The sequence below is a fragment of the Pseudophryne corroboree genome, chromosome 5 (assembly GCF_028390025.1).
Source record: "Pseudophryne corroboree isolate aPseCor3 chromosome 5, aPseCor3.hap2, whole genome shotgun sequence".
Taxonomy (NCBI): Eukaryota; Metazoa; Chordata; class Amphibia; order Anura; family Myobatrachidae; genus Pseudophryne; species Pseudophryne corroboree.
Window position 1 is genome coordinate 108,553,412 of NC_086448.1, and position 12,667 is coordinate 108,566,078.

At 46.1% G+C, this 12,667-nt stretch overlaps 1 protein-coding gene across 1 annotated transcript in view; it reads left to right on the forward strand.

Moving 5' to 3' along the window:
* Window positions 1-12,667, forward strand: part of MALRD1 (MAM and LDL receptor class A domain containing 1) — a 1,363,691-nt gene that overhangs the window by 1,321,651 nt on the left and 29,373 nt on the right. Inside the window, exons 36-37 of the mRNA XM_063925153.1 lie at window positions 8,514-8,596; window positions 9,974-10,055. Coding sequence (XP_063781223.1) covers window positions 8,514-8,596; window positions 9,974-10,055 — 165 coding nt within the window. The remainder of the gene's footprint in view (window positions 1-8,513; window positions 8,597-9,973; window positions 10,056-12,667) is intronic.

The following is a 12,667-nucleotide window of genomic DNA, read 5'->3' on the forward strand; positions in this document are numbered from 1 at the left end:
GGCGGTTGAATGCCGGATCCTGAAGGAAAAAGGCATTCCAGAAGAAGTCATCCCTACCCTGATAAAGGCCAGGAAGGATGTAACCGCGAAACATTATCACCGCATTTGGCGGAAATATGTTGCGTGGTGTGAGGCCAAAGAGGCCCCTACAGAGGAATTTCAACTGGGTCGCTTCCTACATTTCCTGCAAACAGGACTGTCTATGGGCCTCAAATTGGGGTCCATTAAGGTTCAAATTTCGGCCCTGTCGATTTTCTTCCAAAAAGAACTGGCTTCTCTGCCTGAAGTCCAGACGTTTGTCAAAGGGGTACTGCATATACAGCCTCCTTTTGTGCCCCCGGTGGCACCTTGGGATCTCAATGTGGTTTTGGGGTTCCTAAAATCACATTGGTTTGAACCACTCACCACTGTGGAATTAAAATATCTCACATGGAAGGTGGTAATGCTGTTAGCCCTGGCTTCAGCCAGGCGTGTCTCAGAATTGGCGGCTTTATCTTATAAAAGCCCTTACCTGATTTTTCACACGGATAGGGCAGAATTGAGGACTCGTCCTCAATTTCTCCCAAAGGTGTTTTCAGCGTTTCACGTGAACCAGCCTATTGTGGTGCCTGCGGCTACTAGGGACTTGGAGGACTCCAAGTTACTGGACGTAGTCAGGGCCCTGAAAATATATATTTCCAGGACGGCTGGAGTCAGGAAATCTGACTCGCTGTTTATCCTGTATGCACCCAACAAGCTGGGTGCTCCTGCTTCTAAGCAGACGATTGCTCGTTGGATTTGTAGTACAATTCAGCTTGCACATTCTGTGGCAGGCCTGCCACAGCAAAATCTGTAAAAGCCCATTCCACAAGGAAGGTGGGCTCATCTTGGGCGGCTGCCCGAGGGGTCTCGGCTTTACAACTTTGCCGAGCAGCTACTTGGTCAGGGGCAAACACGTTTGCTAAATTCTACAAATTTGATACCCTGGCTGAGGAGGACCTGGAGTTCTCTCATTCGGTGCTGCAGAGTCATCCGCACTCTCCCGCCCGTTTGGGAGCTTTGGTATAATCCCCATGGTCCTTACGGAGTCCCAGCATCCACTTAGGACGTTAGAGAAAATAAGAATTTACTTACCGATAATTCTATTTCTCATAGTCCGTAGTGGATGCTGGGCGCCCATCCCAAGTGCGGATTGTCTGCAATACTTGTATATAGTTATTGTTACAAACTTCGGGTTATTATTGTTGTGAGCCATCTTTTCAGAGGCTCCTTCGTTTATCATACTGTTAACTGGGTTCAGATCACAGGTTGTACGGTGTGATTGGTGTGGCTGGTAGGAGTCTTACCCGGGATTCAATATCCTTCCTTATTATGTACGCTCGTCCGGGCACAGTATCCTAACTGAGGCTTGGAGGAGAGTCATAGGGGGAGGAGCCAGTGCACACCAGCTAGTTCAAGCTTTTACTTTTGTGCCCAGTCTCCTGCGGAGCCGCTATTCCCCATGGTCCTTACGGAGTCCCAGCATCCACTACGGACTATGAGAAATAGAATTATCGGTAAGTAAATTCTTATTTTCGTATGCGATCCCAGCCATGCCTGTGGGATCGGACATATCTATAGTGCAGTACTTGCGATCTATGGCTCCGATCTGATGCACACGGGACCACGCATCGGTTCGGATCGGAGGTAAACACATGCAATTTGACCGTTGTCATCCGATTTATCGGCCCGAAATTTCAGAATCGGATAAAATCGCAGTAGTGTATGGGCACCTTAACCGTCATTTCATAGGCTGTATGAAATGACAGTTAAGGTGAAACATATTAACAACTGAAGTATGTACAGCTACAAACGTACTGCATCTCATCACTAAAGGGGATATATGCTCATTTCAATACTCTCGATTTTTTTAAGCTTGTGCCTACCAGATTTAAAAGGGCAAAAAAAAATGAATGCAAAACAAGACTGGTTTTGCTTTACTATTATAGCCTTTTAGATATGACAGTGGCAGACCAACAATGCAAAAATGTAGGGTTTTTAAAATCCATTGCTTAGTAAATATACCCCTAAGTGCCTTTGAAGTTGTATGTCTAAATCAGGAATGCTTGGATATGTAGTTTCACAGCAAGCGGGGGGGGGGGCTATATGTTGAATACCCTTGATTTAAACAAATACATCAATTTCTTGGCTGCAAGCCTATTTAACTCTTTAAAGCCTGACACATGACATAACATTCTGTATACAGTATAACAAATTTTATACAGATGGTACTATAATGTTTATACATCAGCAGAAAGCCACTTGTAGCCAGGGGTAATGAGACTGCTTGTAGCATGCATTAAGTATAATTATAAAGGCGCATACATTTTAAAACATCTTGTGTTCTATATATGTACACAAACTTTCACAATGACATACTTGGCATGTCAGTATTAGGCTGTTTATATTAGATCAGCGTCTGTATAGATTTAGTGGTCTGTTAAAATAATGTGTTTAATACGATAGTCTCTCATTGATAAAGTCGCATTTTCATTGTTAAAAACAGTATTGGTGGAAGGGTATTGGTAGTATTCCTAATAATGATTCATTGCTTAACACCATCTGCAATTACACAAAGTAATTAGTCTGCTGATAGGGGCGAGTGTGCTCTGTCAGCAAAATCAGGAATACATTCAGTCGCTCTGCATGTGAACCATTTATCAGTATCCACTTGCTGCAGTCAGCGGGAGGAAACTATTGTTCATTTAAAAGACAGAAAACATATTTGTCCTATTATTTGAGGCAGATGCACCCACCTTTTATTACACACACCGATCATTGCACCGCTGGCGGTCAGTACATACCATTCAGCAGAGTCAGCAATGGTGGCAATGAGCAAGCAATAACTGAATTAGCAGCATGATAAAGGCAGTCTATCTGCATATGCCTGAGAGTGCTGTACAGTCGACATTCTGTGCAGCCACATATTTATCTGTTCAGAAGGTGAACTTGGTTATTACACATTGTCTACATTATCATTTCTAATTAAAAATGGCCAAAAACGGGGATAGTAGAGAAATGACATACACAAATAATAATGATATATTTTGTGTTATGTAAAGTGGCGCAATTTAATTATGATCTATAGCAGGGGTGGCCAGACATTGGGATCTACTTTTAGTTCACTTACTTACCGATGATCTACCGGCATCAAATAACACCAATAATAACGCTCACATTTAAAAATAGCATTAATAATGATGCCATCAAATAACAGCACCAATAATAATGCGCACATTTAAAAATAGCATTAAGAATGACAACATCAAATAACCCCCCTCTGTGCAAATCCCCCCTTTGCAGATACCTCTGCTCTCTTTGTAAAAGACCCCTCCTCCTCTCTTTGCCGCGTCTCGCTCTCTAACCAGGCGGCTGTCAGGCTTCCCGCTCTGTAGGGACAGGGGTCAGTTGTCTCTGGGTCCCAGAGCCATCCTAGTTTTCTTCCCGGCGCTGTGGTTGCCTAGCAACCGGGGTGGGAAGGATACCCCCCCCCGCAGCCTCCATTCCACGGGCTCACCCAGTTAAATGAGGGCAAGCACAAATTCCCCTGCTAGAATTATGCGTGTCCTCACGCAATGTCAGGGTAATTCAAAATCCTGAACAACAAGTCTTTTGGCAAAAACTTAAACTGTTTTAAGCAAGCAATTAAGTATGAGCACAGATATACACACATAATACATACAGGTTTATTCTCGGTTGCGCAAGGGCAGAATGCCTTTAGTGCTGTGTTCTGACCTCATGACACCGATTACATTAGATTCACGTTAAGCTTCAGAGACACCTGAAGAAGAACACTGTGTGTTACTGGGGAGCTCGTCATCTGACGACTCTGGAGCTGGGCTCCGGTTAATGGTGAAAGGAATGGCGCTTCCCATAAACATTAACAACTTAATGGGGTCATCAAGTTGTATACCTCCCTGGGGCTCCCATCCCTCCGCCACAAGATTCCTCTCCCTCCACGGTACAGGTTCTTCAGAAGTGCACAACTTCAGTTGGTCACGAGGTACAGTACTGAGTCGGCCATCTTCTCCCTCGATCTGATACGTATACAGGTCATCAGTCGGGACTCTTGTGATGGTGTAAAGCACAGCTTCCCACATGGTGTCGAGTTTACTGGTTCTGCGGTTTTTCTTTCTCCACACTCTGTCGCCTATCTGTAGAGGCATCGGCCGTGCGTTACCATTGTAGTTCCTCTCTTGCTGGACATGCACGACTTCCAGTCGCTTTTCTACAACTTGTCTGGCGGTCTCGATGCGGTGCTGGTGCTCTTGCACCCAGTCAGTTTGTGGAGCATTGGGTTCCTCTACCTCTGGAGTCAACTCCAGGTCCTTGGGGAGTTTGCCTTGTCTCTCAAACATCAGATAGAATGGCATGAATCCTGTTGAACAATGTTCCGTGTTGGTGTATAGGTACGTCCTCTCCGGTAGGAGGGTGGGCCACCGGGCCCTGACTTCTGCCGAGAGGCTTCAGAGCATCCCTATAACAGTCTGGTTGGCTCTCTCGCAGAGCCCATTTCCCTGCGGGTGATAGGCCGTGGTCCTCAATTTCCAGCATCCGTACATGGGGGTAATTCCAAGTTGATCGCAGCAGGAATTTTGTTAGCAGTTGGGCAAAACCATGTGCACTGCAGGGGAGGCAGATTTAACATGTGCAGAAAGAGTTAGATTTGGGTGTGGTGTGTTCAATCTGCAATCTAATTTGCAGTGTAAAAATAAAGCAGCCAGTATTTACCCTGCACAGAAATAAAATAACCCACCCAAATCTAACTCTCTCTGCACATGTTATATCTGCCTCCCCTGCAGTGCACATGGTTTTGACCAACTGCTAAGAAAATTCCTGCTGCGATCAACTTGGAATTACCCCCCATATGCACACAGCATTACATAGTTAGTACCATCACCACACTTTAAATTAATCAATTTCTCCAAGATGCCACTATTATATTACATAACCTCCATCAATAAATTAATAGATCAAACCCACCCTGCAATGATTAACCTCCAAATAACTAATCAATTAAAAGCCTAGCCCCTCACACTGTTGCATTAAATGATTAACCACCACCACATCAGTAAATTAATAACACTGCCCTACCTCCATAAGATTAAATGATTAACCCCAATACACCAATTAATTAATAGTACACCCATCCACGCCCCCATTACATTAAATGATTAGCCCACAAAACCAATTAATTGCCCAACCCTAAAGGCCCAATTACATGAAATGATTAGCTCCCACCATAAGTTAATAGCCAAGCCCCCCACCCCATTACATTGAGAGACTTCCCTCTCCTCCTCCCCTCACATACTTTTATTCATCCAGAGTTACGGATACCATTAGGGAAGATAGTGGGTGTCTAATTGGTGCAGCAGCTCAACATACTGTAGAGTTCTGATGGCAGAGAATATGTGATATGACAGACACCACGGGGTATACTTACTAAAAGTTGATTTGGGTCAATGTTGGTTGATTTTTGGTCGATTTTGTATTTCAGGGTCTTAATCCCACTTTTACTAACAGATGATTTTGTTCATAATTTTTTTGTTTTTGTTTAAACAATGTCAAGAATTAACATTTCTAATCTCCTCTCCAAGAGATGCCCGGAGAGGAGAAGCAGGTGGGCGGCGATGAGTGTGGGGCCAAGCTAATTGTATCATTAGGCCCGCCCAATCGCCGGGAAAAGTATGCGATTGGACAATATTTGCATAGGGGCGGAGCTAAAATTATGCAGTTAGCAGATAATCATGTTACTAGGCTCCGCCCCCTCCACCGAGTTTGCAATTTCCCCGTATTTTTCTGCCCATTCTGCCCACTTCACTAGGAAGTGGGCAGAATGCTGGAGGGATGCCCACTCTTCCAGGGCTGCTGGGGACTATCCGAGAAACCGGGTGTCTCCCACAGAATCCTGGAGAGTAGGTAAATATGGACTGCTGGCTCACTGTGCCATGGCTGCCACCAGCATTCCATATAATAAAGTCTTAGGGGGACATTTACTAAGCAGTGATAAGAGCGGAGAGGTGAGCCAGTGGAGAAATTGCCCATGGCAACCAATCAGCACTGAAGAAACAACTGTAATTTGCATACTATAAAATGGTACAGAGCTGCTGATTGGTTGATGGTGCAACTTCTCCGCTGGCTCCCTTCTCCGCTCTTATCACTGCTTAGTAAATGTCGTCCTAAATTTTACTGCACTTGGATTGGCTGTGTGAGCGACACAGCCACAAAGACCACACAAATGCAGAATGAATATGATACTACACAACATACAGCCACCTCCAGTGTGGCTCCATTATGGCTAGCACGTTCAATATGGGTCTATCTGTACAGTGTTGAACTGGGGCATGAAGGGCCCACCGGGGAATGCCGTGGTAGGGGCCCATGTTTAGGGGTGTGGTCAGTCTCCAGAGAGGGTGTGGCCAGCCATTACATTGGTTTGCCTAACCATTAGTGAGTGCATGGGCTGGGCCCCTTGAAAAATATATAGCTAGTGCTAGTGTGTGCATGATAATGTACCAGATAAATATTGTCAATGCACTGTAGAGAATACATCATAGTCTTGTGCAGTATAATGTAACATATGTATAATGTATAATTCAAGAACACAGTCTGAAACCTGATCCCTAGAGGAGGAGGAGGGCCCCCAGGCAGTGGGCCCCCAGGCAGTGGCGGAATCACACATTATGTATTATGATATACACGTATTCTCTTTCTTGTAATAAGCACTCAAGTAATGACATCAAAACTCTCTGTTTGTCCAAGTATTAACATTTCTTATATATACAGTATAATGTCGGATTTTTCCAGTCTGGCGGATAAATCATATTGGCCCTCATTCCGAGTTGTTCGCTCGCTAGCTGCTTTTAGCAGCATTGCACACGCTAGGCCTCCACCCTCTGGGAGTGTATTTTAGCATAGCAGAATTGCGAACAAGAGATTAGCAGAATTGCGAATAGAAATTTCTTAGCAGTTTCTGAGTAGCTCCAGACTTACTCCTACATTGCGATCATTTCAGTCAGTTTCGTTCCTGGTTTGACGTCACAAACACACCCAGCGTTCGCCCAGACACTCCCCCGTTTCTTCAGACACTCCCGCGTTTTTCCCAGAAACGCCAGCGTTTTTTCGCACACTCCCAGAAAACGGCCAGTTTCCACCCAGAAACACCAACTTCCTGCCAATCACACTCCGATCACCAGAACGATGAAAAAGCTTCGTTATGCCGTGAGTAAAATACCTAACTTTTGTGTAAAATAACTAAGCGCATGCGCTCTGCGAACCTTGCGCATGCGCAGTAAGCGACTAATCGCAGTATAGCGAAAAGCGGCAACGAGCGAACAACTCGGAATGACCCCCATAGTTCTATATGGAGAATATCCAGGTTTATTTTTCTGAAATTTAATTTACTCAAAGTACTTTTTACATGAATGTAATATAATGAGAATAAGACAAATAGAAGAAAGCTATAAAACAAAACACTTTAGCAACTACTATTGCCAAGAGTCCGTCATTATTTATCTGCAGGTAAATGCACTGTGTTAGTAAAATACACCGCCTTTGTTTAAGAGAGTGCAGTTTAATATATAATGGCTAGTTTTGCATTTTCTCTATATTGATATATTGTGTGGTGTATGTTTCTAAAACGTCAAAAATGATTATTTTAATGTACTTAATATTGTTGTACTTCGTTTACAATGTAGACGTATTGGTATTGCGGATACTAATTTGGTATAGCAAATGTGGGCGATCCTTAATTTAATAGTGGCGCGATAAGCGGTGATAAGAAATTATAATTATATCATCATACCAAAACACAATAATTATAATATATGCCCCACAATAACATAATTACCTACTTCTATATTAGTGCATGCAAGGAAGTGTGCAATGAATCACATGATGCTGTTACAGAAGAAAGCAACTGATCAAATGTTTTCCCTAACGTTTTAACTGAGCAAGAAAAATGCTGGTTGCTAAGGGTGACAGCACCTTATTTGCATAGTTAGCTCTGCACAAGAAATGTCACCATTAGAGTTAATCACAATGCCTCTCTCTAGAGTTAGTTGCGGTATAGCGTTATTATTTTTTCCTTACTTAGAGGTATGCTCTCCATATAAAGCCTCTATGTGACCTTTACAAGTAATGTTCCAAATCCATTGGCATGTTTCTTTTTAAATGAGCCTGCCTATTGGCCTCCTGGCACAGGTATAATGACTTATCCATCACTGTGCTGTCCCTGGAACAGAGATAAAAGCATGGCACATCCACCAGTAAATTAGTTTGTTATTGCATCTGGGATCCATCACGTGTGGAGTCAGCACATCTCCGACACTGTGTTCCCCGTCACCTAAACACGTCCGAATGCTAAGAAAATGCTAAACATCATAAACAAGTTATCTCTGGGGGGGATTCACTGCACAAGAGCGAAACCTAGTCGGCAAATTGTGGCCACTTCACTTTAATAGCTTCATTTGCGTTTTCCTGTTTTTCATTTTCAGATGTAAGAAAAACTGGCAAGGGAGCCGCTGTCATATCAGTTCTCCATTCGTAACGCCGCCCACGTCAGAAGCAGACAGCAAGGGTAAGCGGAATATAACAGAGGAACATGGAGGATGATCCTACGAACCCTCTTATAGCTGATGACCTATGGGGGGTGTTCTTTGGGTGGTGTTGGTCACTTTGCATTTGAGAGAACAGGAACTAATAATATAGATCACTTTATGTATGTTGCAATAAATCTCACCCTTTGGCGACCCGACACAGCGCCTGATTTAAAGGTGAATGCTAGAAATGGCTTCCCCTCGTTTGCCAGGGAAACCTTCCACCATTGCAGAAGTGCGGTGTATATGGGGCACACTGGGCCTAATTCTGAGGTGAGAGGTGGGAGTAAAGCCAAACAGACAAAGTAACTGCACCTGGACAAACCTTGCTGCAATGCAGGGGGTGCACATACATTTATGTTTTTGCAAGCAGGGTAAATACCTCCCAACTGTCCCACTTTCAGGGGACTGTACTGTCACCCCACCCGCTGGCTGCAGTGTTCCGTAGGGGAAAAAGTTTAGGGAAAGGTGGGCACTGTATGGAACGGCGTCTTTTCACAGTGCGCCGAGAGCCTGAGGGCAGTCCGGCATCTCTGGGAGTGCTGGGCATCCCCCCAAATGGGGCATGCCATGAGGCCACGCGATCTCCCACAAGACCATGCCACTTTCCCAGAGGCATGCAGCTTTATTTATACACAGCAATTAAGATTTTAGTTTGGACCCGCCCCTCCCAAATGCAAATCTCTCTGCACACTGTAAATCTGCCCCACCTGCAGCGTAGCATGGAGTGTCCGGGTGCACAGTTACTGGCTCTTATTAGCTTCATTTCCACCTCAGAATCAGGTGTCACACAACACAAATTCTCAGCTCAGCAAAACCATTGTGTTGGGTGATTGAATTCTGTAGCAAAGAGTGAGTGTCATGGCAGGGTGGCAGTAGTTCCATATTCTCCAGCTCTACGCAGCCACATGGAAACCCTTTCTGTACTTGATCCCATCCAGGCCAATATCCGGCCGGCCTGAGCACCTAAGCATGCAGAGTGGTCATACAAGGCTCCTGGGTGGGAAAATGTTGGACTTTGATAAACCAGTATCTGAAACGGGTGGTCTTCTGTATGCCGGCGGTCGGGCTCCCGGCGCTCAGTATACCGGCGCCGGGAGCCCGACCGCCGGCATACCGACACTTATTTTCCCTCGTGGGGGTCCACGACCCCCATAGAGGGAGAATAAAATCGTGTGGCGCGCGTAGCGTGGCGAGCGCAGCGAGCCCGCAAGGGGCTCATTTGTGCTCGCCACACTGTCGGTAAGCCGGCGGTCGGGCTCCCGGCGCCGGTATGCTGGTCGCCGGGAGCCCGACCGCCGGCCAGCCGTAGTGAACCCTCTGAAACAACTGAACATAAGCTCTTTTATTCTATACAGGTATGTGGATAGGTGTTGGCATCGGCTTAGCGTGTTTGTGTGCTGAACTTGGGATTGCATTCTTATGTTACTTTTGCAAAAGGTAAGATGGTTTATTTTTTGTATGAGTTTAGAGTCAAGTTTAAGATACAGTAATGCATTCTTGCTATGACAAACTTTGTCTTGTGCTTTTATTTCTCTGACGTCCTAGTGGATGCTGGGACTCCGTCAGGACCATGGGGATTAGCGGCTCCGCAGGAGACAGGGCACAAAAATAAAGCTTTAGGATCAGGTGGTGTGCACTGGCTCCTCCCCCTATGACCCTCCTCCAAGCCTCAGTTAGGTTTTTGTGCCCGTCCGAGCAGGGTGCAATCTAGGTGGCTCTCCTAAAGAGCTGCTTAGAAAAAGTTTTTAGGTTTTTTATTTTCAGTGAGTCCTGCTGGCAACAGGCTCACTGCATCGAGGGACTTAGGGGAGAGAAGTGAACTCACCTGCGTGCAGGATGGATTGGCTTCTTAGGCTACTGGACACCATTAGCTCCAGAGGGATCGAACACAGGCCCAGCCATGGAGTCCGGTCCCGGAGCCGCGCCGCTGACCCCCCTTGCAGATGCCGAAGATTGAAGAGGTCCAGAAACAGGCGGCAGAAGACTTTTCAGTCTTCATGAGGTAGCGCACAGCACTGCAGCTGTGCGCCATTGTTGTCAGCACACTTCACACAGCGGTCACTGAGGGTGCAGGGCGCTGGGGGGGGCGCCCTGGGCAGCAATGTATAATACCTTTCTTATGGCTAAAAATACATCACATATAGCCCTTGAGGCTATATGGATGTATTTAACCCCTGCCAGATCTCACAAACTCCGGGAGAAGAGCCCGCCGAAATAGGGGGCGGGGCTTATTCTCCTCAGCACACAGCGCCATTTTCCTGCTCAGCTCCGCTGTGAGGAAGGCTCCCAGGACTCTCCCCTGCACTGCACTACAGAAACAGGGTAAAACAGAGAGGGGGGGCACTTTTTTTTGGCGATATTACTATATTTAAGCTGCTATAAGGATACAACACTTATATAGGGTTGTTCCCATATATATTATAGCGCTTGGGTGTGTGCTGGCAAACTCTCCCTCTGTCTCCCCAAAGGGCTAGTGGGGTCCTGTCTTCAATAGAGCATTCCCTGTGTGTCTGCTGTGTGTCGGTACGTGTGTGTCGACATGTATGAGGACGATGTTGGTGTGGAGGCAGAGCAATTGCCGGTAATGGTGATGTCGCCCCCCAGGGAGTCGACACCGGAATGGATGGCTTTGTTTATGGAATTACGTGATAATGTCAGCACATTACAAAAATCAGTTGACGACATGAGACGGCCGGCAAACCAGTTAGTACCTGCCCAGGCGTCTCAGACACCGTCAGGGGCTGTAAAACGCCCTTTACCTCAGTCGGTCGACACAGACCCAGACACGGACACTGAATCTAGTGTCGACGGTGAAGAAACAAACGTATTTTCCAGTAGGGCCACACGTTATATGATCACGGCAATGAAGGAGGCTTTACATATCTCTGATACTGCAAGTACCACAAAAAGGGGTATTATGTGGGGTGTGAAAAAACTACCTATAGTTTTTCCTGAATCAGAGGAATTGAATGATGTATGTGATGAAGCGTGGGTTAACCCAGATAGAAAAGTGCTAATTTCAAAAAAGTTATTGGCATTATACCCTTTCCCGCCAGAGGTTAGGGCGCGCTGGGAAACACCCCCTAGGGTGGATAAGGCGCTCACACGCTTATCAAAACAAGTGGCGTTACCGTCTCCTGATACGGCCGCCCTCAAGGATCCAGCTGATAGGAGGCTGGAAACTACCCTAAAAAGTATATACACACATACTGGTGTTATACTGCGACCAGCCATCGCCTCAGCCTGGATGTGCAGTGCTGGGGTGGTCTGGTCGGATTCCCTGATTGAAAATATTGATACCCTGGATAGGGACAGTATTTTATTGATTTTAGAGCAATTAAAGGATGCTTTTCTCTATATGCGAGATGCTCAGAGGGATATTTGCACTCTGGCATCGAGAGTAAGTGCGATGTCCATAAAGAAGTTTATGGACGCGACAGTGGTCAGGTGATGCGGATTCCAAACGGCATATGGAAGTATTGCCGTATAAAGGGGAGGAATTATTTGGCGTGGGTCTATCGATCTGGTGGCCACGGCAACTGCCGGGAAATCCACCTTTTTACCTCAGACCCCCTCCCAACAGAAAAAGACACCGTCTTTTCAGCCGCAGTCCTTTCGGTCCTATAAGAACAAGCGGGCAAAAGGACAGTCATATCTGCCCCGAGGCAGAGGAAAGGGTAAGAGAGGGCAGCAAGCAGCTCCTTCCCAGGAACAGAAGCCCTCCCCGGGTTCTGCAAAGCCCTCAGCATGACGCTGGGGCTTTACAAGCGGACTCAGGAGCGGTGGGGGGTCAACTCAAGAATTTCAACGCGCAGTGGGCTTGCTCACAGGTGGACCCCTGGATCCTGCAGGTAGTATCTCAGGGTTACAGGTTGGAATTCGAGAAGTCTCCCCCTCGCCGGTTCCTAAAGTCTGCTTTGCCAACGTCTCCCTCAGACAGGGCGACGGTATTGGAAGCCATTCACAAGCTGTTTTCTCAGCAGGTGATAGTCAAGGTACCCCTCCTACAACAGGGAAAGGGGTATTACTCCACGCTATTTGTGGTACCG